General features: G+C 56.8%; 1 protein-coding gene across 1 annotated transcript; it reads right to left on the bottom strand.

Moving 5' to 3' along the window:
• Positions 1–6493: 6493 nt before the first annotated feature.
• On the bottom strand, positions 6494–16152 carry APLN (apelin). Its single transcript, XM_060138398.1, has 3 exons — positions 15762–16152; positions 9630–9801; positions 6494–9004 (listed from the first exon to the last, which is right to left on the bottom strand). Exons 1-2 carry the CDS (start codon positions 15826–15828, stop codon positions 9635–9637), a joined length of 234 nt encoding a protein of 77 aa, XP_059994381.1. The 5' UTR covers positions 15829–16152; the 3' UTR covers positions 6494–9004; positions 9630–9634.
• Between the last annotated feature and the right edge of the window lie 558 nt (positions 16153–16710).

Raw genomic sequence — 16710 nt, 5'->3', positions numbered from 1 at the left:
GGGTTTAAGAATAAATCATGGGGGACTTCCCTGGTGGCTCAGTGGTTAAGAATCCGCCTGCCAATGCAGGGGACACGGGTTTGAGCCCTGGTCCAGGAAGATCCCACATGCCGCGAAGAAGCTAAGCCCGTGCGCCACAACTACTGAGCCTACGCTCTAGAGCCCGGGAGCCACAACTACTGAAGCCCACGTGCCTAGAGCCCGTGCTCTGCAACAAGAGAAGCCACCGCAGTGAGAAGCCCACGCACCGCAACGAAGACCCAATGCAACCAAAAATAAATAAATGTATTTTTTTTAAAAAAAGAACATGGGCAGTTCCCTGGTGGTCCAATGGTTAGAACTCGGTGCTTTCACTGCCGTGGCCCGGGTTCAATCCCTGGTAGGGGAACTGAGATCTGGCCAAACAAACAAACAAACAAAACAAAACAAAGGAGATATGTATATCTCCATTAAAAAAAAAAAGAAGAAGAAGAAGAAATCACACATGCTCACTACTCCCTCCTTGGCCTTTGGACCCTAGCCATGTGCTCCGTCTCCTAAGACTTCCCTTCTTCTGCTTTACCTCTATTCACCCTGACATCTCCCGCCACACACGCCTCCTCAGGGAAGCTTCTCTGATTCTCCTCCCCATGTGGATCCTGCACACTCCCCGCGATAAACTTCCTAGAGTCCTGTGCTTGTCCCCAGAGCCCTGACCACAGTCCTGGTCAGACCAGCCTTTGTGGCTTTTCAATGACATCGGATCTCCCTCACCAGTTTGTAAGCAATGTGGCACAGAGTGGGCGATCAAAGGCGTTTGTTGAATGTTGAGAAATGAATTTCTATGGCCCTTTGCAGATGACAAAGCACTTTCACATGCAAACCGGGCACCCTCTGAGGTCGACATTGTTCACACCTGCATCACTTCTTTACTGTACCAAACCTTTTCACTTCAGAAACTTCACTTCAGCCTCACAACCAGACTGTGAGAAAGCTAAGGATTATTATTTCCATTTTACAAACACTAAAACTGAAGCCCAGAAAGGGGAAGTGTGACCCAGGCTTAGTACTTGGAGGAGCCAGGATTGTTAAGCCTCCAGATCCCTGGCCAGAAGCCGTGATCATTAGATTCCCCCGTCAGTCATCACTTTGGGCATCGTCACCCCCATTGTGGTGAAGGCCATGCTCAGTCTGGCAAGGTGTATGCTTGGCAAGGACATTGGCTTTGGTGGGGGAACAAGCCTGGGTTCCCATCTGGGCATCACCTGCCTGTGACCTTCAGAGCTGGAGGAGCATCCTGTAAGGCTTCATGGCGGAGGCGGCCTTAGCTGGCACTTGAAAGACTGGGGGAATTAGGGGAGGCAGAGAACCAGGGAAGGGAAGGCTGAGGATACTAGAGGTGCACTGGGAAATGGGGTTTTGGTGACTTGGGCTGAGGCTTTCCCAGCCTCTGCTTCCTGAAAGATACGTATGATGCTCACCCCTCACACTCCTGCTGGGGCCAGGGCAGCAGCCAGGACCGGTATAGAGGGCACCAGGCAGCAAGGGCTGTCATACCCTCGCCACGCACCCGTCCCTTGAGCCTCCCAGAGGCAAGGTGAGGAGCGAGTCTTCTCTGCTGTCTCTCACATACTGTCCTACAAAAAGTAGGTGCTTTTTTTTTTAGCTTATGGTCCAGGTGAGTGATTCTTTTGAATCGGTCTTTGTGCAGGCAGAACGCCCTTTTCTTGTGCTTGGGTTCTGAAAATGTTAGCCTAGGTTGAGGGGAGGCGGAGCTACTTCTGAAACTTGCATTAAGGCATGGGATCTGAAACTTGACAGGCAATGTGGGAGCAGGGGTGGGGGTGGAGAGGGCTATGGAGCTGGGCTGGGGGCTAGCCCAGAGTCGCCTTGGGGTGGGGTAGGAGGAAACTGAGATTGAAACTCCTGGGAAAAGCAGCGTCTGAGATCTCTGAGGTGATGGAGGTGGAAGGGACCAAGAGGTGAGCCTTCCCTCCTGAGACACCTCCTCCCCCCCCATCCCTGTGTGCTCTCTCCCCTCCCACTTTACCTTCCTTTATCTTTTCACACCCCTCACACCTGAGGGCTTAGGAGTTCCCAAGGAGGTGAGAGGACTCTAGGCTGTGAAGAAATTTGGGGGTCTAGAGACAGGGGGATGAAACTATGCCAGGGTCACCGGCTCCTATCCCCACACTTGCTGGGGAGGGAGCCAGAGACACCCCTGCCTAGATGGAAAGAAGGCTTCTTTCCGGCCACGCCGGCCTCCCAGGTCTCACAGATACAAGCATTTTTGCTGCCCTGAGACTGAGGGCGCCAGAGTGAAGCCCTTGCCGTAGCGGGGAGGGGACGGCAGCCCTTGAGTGACAGCTTGGCGCTTCAGTACTGCCTTCACCTTGCTTTAAAGCAATGTCACCTTGGTCCCCTCGTTCCATTACATTCCACAGAAGATCCTCAGATGAACTTAGCCTCTCTGTGTCTCAGTTTCCTCAGCTATAAAATGGGTTTGCGATGGGGACTAATTCAGCCAGGACAGGCGATGTGCTCAGAACAGTGCTTGGCACACAGGAAGCACTTGCTCCCTACCTGTCGTGTCGTGTCTGCCAGTTTCGTCTAGCTATGTCCCTTTAAGTGGGTCACTTTCCCTTTCTGAGCCCGACTTTCTTCTGTAAAAGGTCTGTAAAAATTAAGGGGCTCGGGAGACTGAATGGCCTCCCAGGAGCCTGCCAGCTCTGCCCTTCTAGGATTCTGTAAGTCTGAGGTAGGGAAAGCAGAGATTGTTGTCCTATGAAAATAGATGAGGGGGGACTGGAACCCCCAAAAGATGAACTGACCTGCCTAGGGTCACACAGCCAGTTACAGACCAAGCTGGGTTTAGGATCCCGAGTGCTGAGCCACTAGCTTCAGGCCACTGGGCTATGCAGCCTGCCAATTCTTTCACACCCAGGGAAGGTCAGAAAGCATCTGGTTATGGGGGAAGTATGAAATGGAGGTCCCAGCAGCCTCTGGGGCCAGGAGAAGCTTGGGCAGACCCACGTAACCCAGTGGTGGCTTTCCTCACTGGCCAAGGGTCCCGTTTCCCACCGTTTCTTCTGTTTCTTCTCCCAGAGCACTGATTCCCTCTGGAGAGTGGCCTGAAGCAGTCTCACTGTTTGCTGGAACCGCAGCAAAGCCCTGTGCACAAGCAGCTGCTTCCCACCCACCCACTCCTTCCAGGCGGCCAGGCAGGTGAGGAGGTTGAGACCCAGAAGGGGCCAAGGGGCCCCTCCACGGCCAGCCCTGGGCAGAAGCAGAGTCAGGACTGAACTCAGCTTTCTGGGCACCTGGCCTCGGGTGGAAAGGAACCTGAGGGCCAGGCCGGTCTCCTGGAGCAAGTGCCTGGCCCCAAAATCCAGGATTGGGTGCTGCCCAAGCTAACGCTGCCACGGGGGAGAGTGCTGAGGGCCATCTGTCCCTGGGGAGGCCCTGTGGGCTGTCTAGGAGACTGGAAATTTCCAGTGCCCCAGGCACACTCGGATTGCGGAAGCAGACTCCTAGCGGGAGCGGGGCAGCTAACCCGAGCTGAGGATGGAGCCGGCTTTGAGGCTTCGCTAGCCAGTTAGTGGCTCTGTGAATCTGAACAAGTGACTTGACCTCCCTGAGCCGGTCGTTCCATCTATAAATTGGGAACAATGATGACTTCCCTGTCCACCTTTCAGGGTTAGAGTGTGGCTTAGTGGGGATAATATTACCTCCCACCAGGGAGCGCGCACCATGGGCCAGGCACCGTGCCCAACACTTGACCTGCATCATCGCATTTGGTCCTGACCGCAGCGCTCAGAAGCAGCCAGCGTATCCTGCCCGCTGCGGAAATGGGGCTCATGGAGACACCGGCTTTCAGGCCTCACAGAGAAGTAAACGGTGGTGCTGGGAGTTGAACCCTGATCTGACTCCAGACTTCCCCCTCCACGGAAAGCCCTCTATTAGTATAATTACTGTCAGATAGCATGGCATAGAAGGCAGCTCATAAGCAGTTTACTAAATTCTCTTAATTCTAGACCTTGCTGCAGAAAGGAAGTCTTCTCCTCGGGCCCCAGGCAAGGGTTCAAGGGCTCAGCTGAAGGGCTTGCCGATGCTTCGCATGAGACAGGGTTCTGTGGCCCGCCATCTGTTTTTATAAACACAGCCACAGTGTTCATTTACATTTTGTCTAAGGCCACTTTTGCAAGACAATGGCTGACTTGAGTACTTAGGACAGAGACCTCACAGCCTGCAAAGTCGATTTACAGAAAAAGCTTGCTGATCCCTGATTTGAAGCATGCAAGGAAATGTCCTAGATGCAGCTCCGGCTTTTGAAGTCCAAGGCAGCAAGCCAGGGGAGTCCCTCTCTGAGCACTGGTCAGTATGTAGGAAAACTGGTTTTTCAAAGGAACCCTGGAGACATCTTCCATTTGGTGGGGGGGGGGGGGCGGGGGTTCCAGAGAAACGCTGGCTGAGTCAGTAGCCCCTTCTAGGACCAGAAAAGAAGATGGTAAGTCTTCTCTGCCATTCCCTTTGGCAGTCAGCTGGTACAGGCCCACTCTGGTCAGAAATCTGGGGTTGAGAAATTTCAGCTGAATAACCTTCAGTCCTGAAAAATAGAATTCTATAAGCACCTCAGAATGGCTGCTTGGGTCAGCCAGGACTTGTGGGAGAATCTGAAACGTTAGGCATCTAAGTAGCTATGGCTCATTTTATACCAGGCCTGGGGTCCTGAAAAGCCTTGTGTGTGGCCTGAGTCTGTTTGCCTCCCTTATCTCTTTCATTTCAGGGGCTGCCTAATTTCTAGGTGGATTTGAAGCACTGTTGTTTTTCAGGTTCATCTGCCCACCCCACCCCCTAACCCTTCCAGGTCTTGGTCCAGAAGTAATCAGTGAACAAAAAGTGAACTCCTTTTTCTTTTTTCCCTCTGTATTTTCAAAAACAGGCCCCTAGGGGGCTTCCCTGGTCGCGCAGTGGTTGAGAGTCCGCCTGCCGATGCAGGGGACACGGGTTCGTGCCCCGGTCCGGGAAGATCCCACATGTCGCGGAGCGGCTGGACCCGTGAGCCATGGCCGCTGAGCCTGCACGTCCGGAGCTTGTGCTCCGTAACGGGAGAGGCCACAACAGTGAGAGGCCCGCGTACCGCAAAACAAAAACAACAACAAAAAAAACCACAGCCCCCTACTCTGATTCTATTGTATTTATTTGGTCAAGATGTCTCCAGATGGTGGCAACCCATATGTCCTGCCTTCTTTTGGTTTGATGTCTAATTATCTTTACAGAAAGCCACCAGCTTTCCTTCCCCTCATCCTCTGCCCCAAGGAGGTCAGACTTGCCTCCACCCACTTGCATACCGTGACTACATATGCCTGGAGAACCCTGGTGGCAACTCCCCTTCCTTGTCCCCACATCTACTGTGCACCATCCTCCTGCCAACTTAACCAAAGGCAACTGGGTCTTCTGGAGCCGGTGTAAAGCTGGTGTCTCTGTGAGCCTTTCTCTGATCCCACCAGTCCACACCACGCCATCTATTTCCAGTGCACTTATTGGGATTTAAGTACATTTTGTACTTAAGTCTTCTCTCTAATTAGGGGACCTTCCATAGTACCATAGAAAGAGTTTACATTCTAGAATTCAAAGTCCAGATTTTAGATTCACTCACTGGCTGTGAGCCTTTGGGCAAGTTGCTTCAACTCTCTTAGCCTGTTTTCTCATTTGTAAAACGGGGATCTGTGTCGCTCAGTTGTTAGGATAATAAAATGAGTTGATATTTTTTAAAAAGAGCTCTGTAAACTGTCAAAGGGCTACACACTCACGGATCGGTATTAAGTTGCCCTGCCCTGCCTCCGCCCCCTTCTCCTTGGTTTCTTGTGAAATTAGAGCTTTGGGGGTGATTAGGGCCATAACGGACCAATCAGCATAAAGCCAGCCCACCCAAAACCTCCTTGCCTAAAACCAGTTCCTCTGACAACCGGTTTGCCTAAAAGTCAAAGTAGTAATTTTGAAAGAAGGCATTTTTGTACCAATTTTCCTAAGAGGCACTTCCAACACAATGTCATATTTTTAAATCACTATGTCACAATCTGCAACATTTTGTCAATGATAAGATTGTTGTGTAGCTTGTGGGCGGCATTTTCTATTTTATCTTTCATTGAGCAGTTTCATGACTTTTTAGCAAGTGTCTGAAGACCCTGTCTTCAAATCGTATATTTCTAGAACTGAATACTCGTCAGATCTGTAGAATTTCCCACAAGACTTAGCGAATGCACCTTTTGGATCACTCCTGTCTCCTTTCTGCTGGGTTATACTCTGAACCGTGTATACCTGTGTGCACCTAATGAGTTGATTAACCAAATTAGCATGTACGCAACGTTCCTTCCTGTTCTCCAAGATGTTGGCATTTTGACAAGCGTGAAGAGGTGAGACAGATGGGGCAGAACTGCATCGAACTCCTTGCATTTTATTTCTCAGGCTATCTCGTGCATCAAGCAACTCTACTTTGTGAAACACATACGAAGTCATTACCAAATGTATTTATTGCAGGAAACAGAACATTTCTCAAGAACGGTAACTGGCTACAAAGTCCCGAGAGTGTTCAAAAGTAGATAAAAATAGAAGAAGACACACACCAAAGATATAAAACAATTTTTAGTAGAAATCCCACCTTTAATCAGAATGTTCTTAAATAAATTTTTTTAAAGATCCTTCAAAGGACACTGCAAAAAAAACCCAAAATTAGGACACTCAGATGCCAAAACACTTAAAAGTGGACTGCATTTTATGTGAACTGGTCATTAAGCACAGGGATTCCTTTTGTGAGTTTGCGGCAAATTAGTTTGAAGCCATTGGACCTGGAACCGATTTAGGAGGCAGACACTTCCCTCCCTGCACATGAAGTTCATGGGCACGGGGGGTGGGGGGGGGGCGGACCATGGATCTCAGCAGAGACGTGTGCCCTTCCTGAACGTGACCTCCAAGAGTAAGGGCGAATTGTCAGCTTTTAACTCTTTATTATAAAGACATATTTACACTGAACAATCTTTACAAACACAGTGAACACAATTAGGGGAAAGGGACGACTTCTTAATGAAAAGCGCCTTAATAACTTTGTATAAATTAGTAGAAGAATCCTACACAACCACTTTAAATAAGACGGCCCCTCAGCACCTCCACTGCCCTGGGTCTCCAGACTTTCCCAGCCGTCCCTCTCCCGCTGCCCACAGCCCACCCACGCCCTTCCCCCTGGGCTGGGCAACCGATGCGACAGGAGATGCAGAAAGGAAGAGGGGGAAGAAGGCCCAGCCCCAGTGGGGACATCCGTGGCAGAAGAGGCTTTCTGGACACTGGCCAGACCCCACTCTGGGCTGAGGGGCGTTTGGGGGGGTGGCAGGTGCCCAGCCTGGCTCCCCAGGGTGGCCTTAAAGCAGCAGTAGCAGCAGCGTTAGCAGCAGTGGAGGGAAGGGGGAGGGGCGGGTAGGCAAACGTTGGGGTTGCTCTGGGACTCCGGGGGCCGTGACTCCCCCTGCCCCACACGTACATAGGTGGCCATCAGGCTCCTGTCTTCCCTTTTCTCCCTCCCACGAGGCCTTTGAGAAGAAAGCCTGCTGAGATCTACACTTCCTCCCATCTTTCCTTCCTTCCTTCCCCCCTCCCTTCCTTCCTTCTTTGTTTCCTTCTTCTTCTCCCCACTCCCTGCCTCCTCAGGGAAAGGCCACTGGGAGAAGAGGGTCCAGTCAACGTGAAGGGAAAGCCATTGAGTCCAATTGGTTAAGGCCACCTCCTGATTCCTGGTAGTCTCGGTGCCCGAGCTGCCCCTATGAAAATACCCAGGGTCTGGGAGTGCTGCAAGGAATTGGGGCAGCTGGCCAGTCACGGAACTTTCCAGGCCGGGTTGGGGAATGGACCAGAAGGGGCAGGCCAGGGAGGAGGGAACAGCTCCGTCCCACCATGGGGCAGTTCACAGCCGGCCCCCTCTCCCTTCCTGGCCACCCCCAGCCCCAACCCCGGGAAAAGGCACTTAATGGGTTTGGAAGACATCGTCAAGAAGAGGGCATCATCACGTGGGAGTTCGGAGACCTGGGCCCTCGTGCTGGCTCTGCAGTGGCACTGGGCAGGTCACCATCCCTCTCCGAGCCTCCGTTTCTGCAGGAGTTTGCATAAGGAGGTGGCGCTAAGTGAACTCCAAGTTCCTTTTGGCTCTGATCGTCTGTGATTCTTGGCAAAACCAATCATCCTAGTTGGCTTTTGCTCCTGGGAGGGTACAGAGCCACCTGAGGCGCATACCCTCCCCTCCTGAGTTGGAGCTTGAACCAACTGGGGGGGGCGGGGGCGGGAGTGAGTGGGAGGGACTGCTAGGCGGCACAGTGAGGCGAGAGAAGTGACAAAGTACTTCGCGGCCCCTCTCCTTCACCTCTTCCTCAACCGGGCCAAACATGGGGATGAGGAAGAGGCCACAGTAGCTATTCCTCCTCTTCTCCGCTGCTTCACTCCCCCTTCGCCAGATCGCCAAGCCCCCGTTCCCATGCCCCCAAGGCACCCTGTCTGCATCCCAATGACCCCGTCCCTCTCACTGGAGTCTCTCATTGCTCCGCTCTCTATGCCCCTCTGGAGGCCTGGGGGGGAAGTGCTGATGCGAAACCGTGGAATCTGCTGGAGCCCGTTAAAGAAGGGCGGGTTCCACCCAGCCCCCAGGGCATACCTGAGGCAGGAAGGGTCGAGAGAAGGGTTCGATGTTAGGGTATTGGACACAAGAGGTAGGGACTAGAGCAGAGGGAGGGCTGCGGAGAGGAAGGACGGCCTTCCAGTGCAGGGTCTCCCAAGTCACGAGGGGGCACTGAATGGGTCCTTGCTAGGGGCAGGAGCACGCCAATCCATTCGGGGATGCTGGTGGGGGAGAAGAGCCGGACCGTCAGCAGCTAGAACAGGGGCCAGATGAGGCGAACGGATGGGAGGGCTCCAGAGAAGCAGGCCGATCGACGGAGGGGTAGAGAGAATCATGGGGGGCGGACACGTGGTGGCCCCTTCAGTCCTAAAGAGGAAAAATGACCAGAGAGGGGTCATTGACGTGTCCTAGGTCAAAGGAACCGCCTGGGACAGGAGAGGAGACGGCCTTCACCCGCCCTCCCCACAAGCCTGAACCTAAAGCCCCAGGCTACTGAGTCGGTGCCACCCTGTCCCGGCGACAGGGGGAAGGACAGCAGGCCAGGCCTCAGGGGCAGGCTCAGGCCCTGCTCTCTCCTTCCCACATCTCCCGGCAGCTCTCTTCCCGTTCTCTGCTAGCGGCTACCCCCAAGGATCCCTGCCTTCCCTCCCGCCCCGGTGAGGGTCCACACTGCACACCTGCACAGATACCCTGGGGCACCTCTCCCCAGCTCGTCAAGGCCCTCCAGAACACTCCAGCTGGGCCAGCCAGCCCAACCCTAGGCAGCAGCGTGGAGGGGAGCCAGCACCTAACTCCTGGGGAGCGTCAAGCCCCTCTCCGGCCTTGGTCTCCTGTCTAAACTGAAGGTGCTCTGTAAGCCCCGGTGTTATGCATGGGGCCGGCACTGCCTGGTGCAGGTGTCTGGCCAGCGGTAAGCAGCAGGGCCACCCGGCTTCCAGGCTGTTCCTCCCCTGCCCTTTCTGTGCCGCCCACTGACCAGAGGCTCAAGTACCTGCTTCAGAAAGGCATGGGGCCCTTATGGGAGAGGCGCGGCCGCTGGCGGCGGAACTTCCTCCGACCTCCCTGCCAGGGCCCTGGGCCGCTCCTCGGCCCTCTGGGCTGCACCAGGTGGCGGATGGTGCCTTCCTCCATCCCCTTCCCGTCAGAAGTCTGCAGCAGGGGCCCTGCAGGAAGGAGAAAGCCTGTCATCCCAAAGGCTGATGCAGATGGGCCAGGGCCCCAGAGGAGGGGCAGCCTCTTCATGAGGTGGCGCTCTCAGAGCTTTTGTTTTTCCTCTTCCAATCAGTGAACCGATGAACCACTTGCAATGTTTACACTGTCCTGGGGCAAACAGAGCCCACTACTCACATTTACAAATTATACACCTGACTAGATGTCCTTTTGACAGTCCTATCATGTTTCTGATGGGCACAAACATGTTCTGTGCTCAGAACATCATCGGGGGGTGCAGCTTGGGGTATCATGCCTGCACTCAGGCTGGGGCACAGCAGACAATAACTTCCCACTGCACCCTTGTGACTGATACACTTAAAACATTTCAAACACACAATATTTCAATGAAAACAACTCCCCCCGTCACGTGCCTATCACCCAGATTCGACAGTTATCCAGATGGAGTTACATATGCTTTGGTTCTCCTGTTTCTTTCTTTGCAGAGATATTTTAAAGCAAATCTGGAACATGATGTCATTGTACATCCTTTGATACGCAGGTGACCCACTTTTGAGTACTAGAGCTCTCATAGCTCACCCCTGGGCATCTCATCAGTGTTTGGCCATCTTGGGGCTCACTTGTTCCTGTGGCCTCCCTGTGGGTGTGGCTGGGGGACTGTTTGCGGGGCATGGGGGCGAATCTCTGACTCTGTGCCTTATGCTGGGATCTAGTCAGCCCGCGACCAGATTCAGAGGCCAAGAAATATTGTACAAATGAATGAGTAAACAAATGAGTGAACGTCACCTGAAGCAGCAAGTGCATCGGGAAGGGGGTGGGCTGCTAGTATTGCCCCCCCATTGCCCTACTCCTTTCACCCCTAGATCATACCCTCATCCTGTGCCTCATGCAAATTCCTTCCATTCCAATCCCAGCTGGCTCCTTTTCTGCTCTAGGGGGCTCTTCTCTACATCTGTCCACATCTGGCTTAGAGGAGAAGCCTCCTGATGCCAGACCAGGCCCTGCCAATAGAATCCAAGTGGCGCTGGGTGTTCCTGGGTGCGATGAGGGAAAGACACACGATGAGGCCCCAGCGGTACAGCAGGCATGAGAAGAGAGGCACAGTGCCCAGATGGGGAGGGTATCCTCTGCAAATGCTGAGACCCAGGACTGTGAGTGGTGGTGGCAGTCAGGGAGGGCGGGCTGTTGGGGGGAGGGGTCCCTAAGAGACAGGGGAGGCCCAGAGCCAGGATGAGGAACACGGCTGGTGGGCTCAGACTCTGGTCAGCGGGACGTCTGGACTCTAGGGCTGCAGAGAAGCGCTACCTAAGCTGACCGAGCTCTCAGCCACCTCTCATGGAGGCTGCAGTCCAGCCAGGTCAGGCGAGCTGGCACTTCACAGACAAGCCAGCCGCCGGAGGCAAGCAGAGCAGGGAGATGCGATGGTGCTGGGCAGGAGGCAGACAGGCAGAGTGCTTGTGCGATGCCCGGGATGGGGCTGGTCTGCAGAAATACAGCTTCTGAGGCCAGTGATCATGAATCCCAGCCTCCCTCTCCCCACACCATCGGGTTTGCCTCCAGCTATATCCCTGTCTCTCGAAACCTGTTTCCATCCATCCAGGAGTCTCCACCACTAGCTCACAGTTTCCATATAACCACCCATTGGCTGCTCGCCCCCCAACCATACCCCTGGCGGCTCTTCCTTTCCTTCCTCCCTGCCTCCAGCATCCCCACGCTCCGGTTCCTTCCTTGGCTGTTTGACTCTTGTGATTCCTCCTCCACTTGCACACAGTTTCCAGGCATTTATCCTCCTCTTGGGCCAAACTCAGGCAAGGATTGTCCTTAGGGCCCTCCCTGCCCAGGCCCCTGGCGCCTGCTGCTGTCCACGCTCTCTCGCCCAGACACGCGCGCACACACTCTCTAGCCCTCCACCCTCCCTCCCAGAGAGAACGTCACAGGCCCATTAGGACTCCTCTGTTTACCAGCCACCCTTCATGCTTCTTCTGGTCGGGGGTGGGTTACTACTGTGTCAGTTCCTCCCCTAAACCCATCACCTAATGTAAATTAAAACACGAGTTGTGTTTGCACTTTGGGGCAGTAGGTACGGACAGGGGCAAGGAGGCTGCTTTCGCCTGTCATAGGGCTACCCTCTGAGTGCTATCTGCAAAGGGGCTGCGCCGGGGAGGGAGAGGAGGGAAGCCCCTTCACTAAGCTCCCCACCGCAGCTGCTTCAGCTTCTGCCTTGTGTTTTGGAGGCCCCTCAAGGCTGTTCTGCCCTCTCAAGAGGACAGGAACGATACTGATGAGAAGTTGGTACCAGAGAAACTCTCAGGACGAAAAGGACTGTGCTGAGGGTGTGGCCAGGCAAAAGGAAGGACCCTAAGGGCCTTGAAGGTGTCAGTGGGGTCTTGGTTCTTGTGTTGCAGGGATGGCCAATGGCACAGGCTATGGCCCCAGGGGTAACAGCAGGCATGAGAAGACAGGCACAGTGCCCAGATGGGGAGGGTATCCTCTGCAAATGCTGAGACCCAGGACTGTGAGTGGTGGTGGCAGTAAGGGAGGGCGGGCTGTTGGGGGGAGGGGTCCCTAAGAGACAGGGGAGGCCCAGAGCCAGGATGAGGAACACGGCTGGTGGGCTCAGACTCTGGTCAGCGGGACGTCTGGACTCTAGGGCTGCAGAGAAGAGCTACCTAAGCTGACCGAGCTCTCAGCCAGGCCCTGGAGAGCAGTCACCCAGAAGCCCCTGGCACCTTGCATCCCATTGGATGGGGGGGCTCACTCTCCTCCTTGTAGCCGGAAGTCTGCAGTTCCTCCCCCACCCTGATTCCATCATCCACCTGTTTCCTACTTTTGATTCTGAGTCTGGTTCACCCTAAGATAAGCTGACACCTGAAACCCTGGCTTTGTCCTGTCCAAAGGGACAAATCAGAGGCTTTTGATTCTCATCACTGCAGAGGTCCCGGCAGTGATACAAAAGAATTCCCCTGTAGAAACGGGCCATCCCCAGTGTACTTAAATATTTTCCTCTAACGCATCTGCTACTTACGGGAAGGCTGGGGCAATCCCGCAAAGAGTCGCGAGCCTAGAGGGACCGAAGCGCCATCAGCAGTGAAGCTACAGCATCTCCACCGTGAAGCGCAGTCAGGGGTAAACAGGGCTTGCTTTTCACACAATCTAAACGCCAGCCCTGCCCGTTCACAAAGAGGTGTGTGCCGCTTCTCAGGAACACGCCATCCTCACTAGGAATGAAACATCTTTTTTTCTTCCCTCTTGCTGTCCGGCCTGTCTTGTGATTGCTTTAAAAGCCCATACAAGTGCCCTGGTGGCACTGGCTATGCCCCCTCCACTGCTCTGGGGTCCTGCATATGTCTCCAGGATGAAGCGCCCCTCCTTTGTCTGCCCAGCCCAGTGCCCTGAGCCGTCTTCCCACGCCAGCCGTGCTGCTGTGGACGCATCACGCCCTGGCAGCCTGGTCATCCGCGTCAGCTGCATTAGTCCTTTGCCGCTGAGAGGCCTGACTCAGGTTACCTGGGTGCTTAGTTCTGAGGCATTGGGGACGGAGTGGAGATGCCCCCTCCCTGAGTGGGAGGGGTCCAGGAAGCTGTCCTCACGCTGTCATTGTGGCTGCAGGCCTCAGCTGGGGCCGGGGAAGGGCAGGAGGGGGACAAGGAAAGACACAGAGGTGCTCAGACAAAGACCAAGGGCTACTTGGCCCCGGCCCAGCAGCTCTCAGACTCAAGAGCAAAGTGTATCCCAGGTCAGGAGGCAGTGGAGGGGTCTGTGTGTGGTGGCGGGAGCGCATTCCAAGTCAGGACACGGCGCGTCATGAGGAAGCACGGATTTCAGGCCTGGAGCTGACCGGGGACTCTGGCTGGGGAGAGCATGCAAGTCCGGGCCAAGGGCAAGGTGGTTCCGAAAAGGTCCCTTGTTCTGAGCCAGGACAGGAGGCAGGAGGAGCAGGACATGTGTCCCCAGACCCACAGAGGTGGCCCCCTTGGCCCCAGGACAGGACGGGGGTGGGGTGGGGGGACGTGGCAGGGGGAGGTGGAGAGGCAGGGGGAGCTTTGGAAGTTTCCAGTGCTAGGCTTAAGCATAAATGTGAGGGCAACGAATTTACCCGGATCCGGCTGTGGAGATAGGTGACCTAATGCAAAGGGTGAATGAAGCAGGGCGCGGTAGGGTCTGAGCCAGATGCGGCGTCCCCTCCCCTTGAAACCGGCTCCCCCTTTACCCATAACGCCCCAACAGCTGGACCCTGAAAGGGTCCGGGTGCGGGCCAGTTAGCCAAGGGTCTCCCCGTAGGCTCTGGGGAAGCCGCAAGTGCGCAGATCAGGTAGGCCCAGCTTCCTCTGGGATGCCCTCTCTGCACCACTGTTTGCCAGTGGTGGTGTCCCGTGGGTGTCTTATCTCGCCAACTGCCCTGGATGGCAGGCTCCAGGAGGGCAGGCCCGTGCGGTGTCCTTCATTCCTATCTTTGGCTCTCTTTCTGCCATTGCCTGCCTGACAGGAGTTTCTGAGGAAAAAGCCTGCTTCCTTCTTACCAGTGAGGTGGCTGAGCCAGGGCTTGGGCCTGAAGAGAGAGATCACTGGACAGCTAGCTAAAGGCAGGTAGTGCCAGACCCAGCCAGTGCGCCTTCCCAAGAAGCCGGGCAGGGCTCCCCGGGCCAGGGCAGTGCCAAAGGCAAGAGCGGAGAAAGGAGGTGACCTACAAAGAGAGGTGGAAGCCCCACCAGGCCCCTCAGAGGCTCCCGGGCTGCATCCTGTTCTGGAGGGTCTGGAACAAAGTACGGCCTTGGGCCCTTCCTCTAGGACACTTGCTGCCCTGCTCTCTCCTTCCCCCTGCTCCCACCTCCCCATAAGTCCAAGCCTGGCACTGGCATTAGTCCACCTGGTCTTGGCCTTCCTATTCTGCGTTGCCAGGCCGGCAGCAGTGACAGTCAGATCACAGGACTGTGGCAGCTGGAGGTGGGAGCTGGCAGCCACAGGAGACACCGACGCACAGAGGACAGGGAGCCCGGACTGGGACTGCTGGGATGTGGGTGGGGACCAGGCTTGGGGAGGGCAAGGGAGCACCAGTCAGTGCCAAGTATGCCAGGTGGGGGTGTGGTGCAGGTGAGGGCCAGCTGCATGGAGGTATCGGGTCAGGCGCTGTTTCCTGGTTTGGTGCCTGGAGACAAGGGGACTGAGGTGAAGCATGACCATGCCTGGGTCAGAGGGGGGACCGGAGCCAGGATCTCAAAGAACCAAGTCCCTGGGGTGGGACGCAGGCCTCTGGGAGAGCCTTCTGTGTGGGAGCAGGAGAGCAGACCAGACAGGACTTGGGGGTGAGGGAGGAGGCCAGCCTGACCTGGCCCTGCCCGGCCCAGCCCGGGGGAGGCTGCCTCTGCTCACTTGCAGGCTGAAAGGAACCACAGCTGGGCTCCACGCCGCCTCCCCCGCGGCGCGCTCCTGCCTATGCAACAAGTGTCACGTCTGCATCTTGGCACATCATCATCCCCCAGTGGCCCGCGCCCCCGGACCGGCCGGCGGCCCCTAACTTTCCACGCAGGAGCCCAACCCACCGGCCTCAGGTCAGTTCCCTCCAAGGATCCACGAGGGGAGCAGGACGTGCCCCCCCCATACCCTCCACCACGTGGGGAGCGGGGCGCGGGACACGGAGCGCACGCCTGCGGCCCTGAGCTCCTCGGACTGCGAGGGGCGGCCGGGAGGGGCCAGGCGCCGGAAGGTGATGCCCCAGGCCGAGCCGAGCCGAGCCAAGCACCCCGCAGGGAGCGATGCCCGCGGCCGGCGGGTCCCTGGCCCCGGGCGCCCTGTCCGTCGGCGGCCCGGCGCGTGGCGGCTTCTGCACGGCTCGCGCCCGGCTCCCGGGAGGCGGAGAGAGCGCGATCTTCGGGGCGGAGGGCGGGGAGCGCGCGGGCTGCAGCTCTGGAGAGCGGCGAGGGGGCCGCGGGCGAGCGGGAGGGCGCGCACTCACCTCCACACACCACGCTCAAGGAGAGCCAGAGCAGCAGGAGCGCCTGCACGCAGAGCCGCAGATTCATGCTGCTCCTCTGGCCGCCGCCGCCGCCGCCGCGCGGCCCTGGCCAGGGGGCGGGGGCGGGGGTGGGGGCGGAGAGGCCGGAGGCCGAGGGAGGCGCGAGTCGCGGCTCGTGCGTGCGGGCGCGAAGCTCGCGTGGCTCCCGGGCCGCGAGACGGTACGCCCCGAGCCGCGCCGCGGGCTGGCCGGCCGCCGCCTCCTCTCTCCTGCAGCCTCCTCTCTCCCGCCGCGGGGCAGCGCCGCCCAGCTGGCCTCGGCGGCTCCGGGGGCGGCGGCGAGCTCGTTCCAAGTGGCTGGCGGCTCGGCTGCGGCTCCAACGGCCCGTGGCTCAGACTGCCAGCGGGAATGCGCCCCGCTCACTCCAGGGGCTGCATTTTGTAGCCTGTGGCTTGGCCGCGAGCCCACTTGGTCATGTGGTCATCGGGAGGGCTGGAGGGGGGGCCGGGAAGAGGGAGAGGGAGCAAGCCTCCCGCACCGCCCCCCTCCCGGCACGCACTGGGCAGCCGCAGCCAGGGCGCGAGAGGGAACCTCGAGGTGGTCCCACAACAAAGGCTGCGAGGCCACTCTGACAGCCCACAAGCGCTCCCCGGACAATGCCCGCCTGGCCGGGGGCCAGAGGGTTTTGGAGACCTGAAGGATTTCAAACACAGGAAGCATTTGGGGCGGTGGAGGGGCACACTTAACCCTTTGTCGCCACGCTTCCTTAACAGCTGTCAAGAAACCTGGGCGCTGCCCCCACTCACCCCCGCTACCTCTGACCCGGTCCTTCCCCACCGCCGCTCCGCAGCCGCAAGGACTTAGCCGAGACCCTCACACACTGGCCCTCCTCTCTCCTCTGCATCTTCAGCCGGGTTTGAACTGTGCCCAGCGCCCCCATTTCTCCTAC

Source organism: Lagenorhynchus albirostris, chromosome X (genome assembly GCF_949774975.1).
Source record: "Lagenorhynchus albirostris chromosome X, mLagAlb1.1, whole genome shotgun sequence".
Classification (NCBI taxonomy): Eukaryota; Metazoa; Chordata; class Mammalia; order Artiodactyla; family Delphinidae; genus Lagenorhynchus; species Lagenorhynchus albirostris.
Note: the sequence above shows the minus strand (reverse complement) of the source record. Positions and strands in the feature narration are given on the sequence as shown.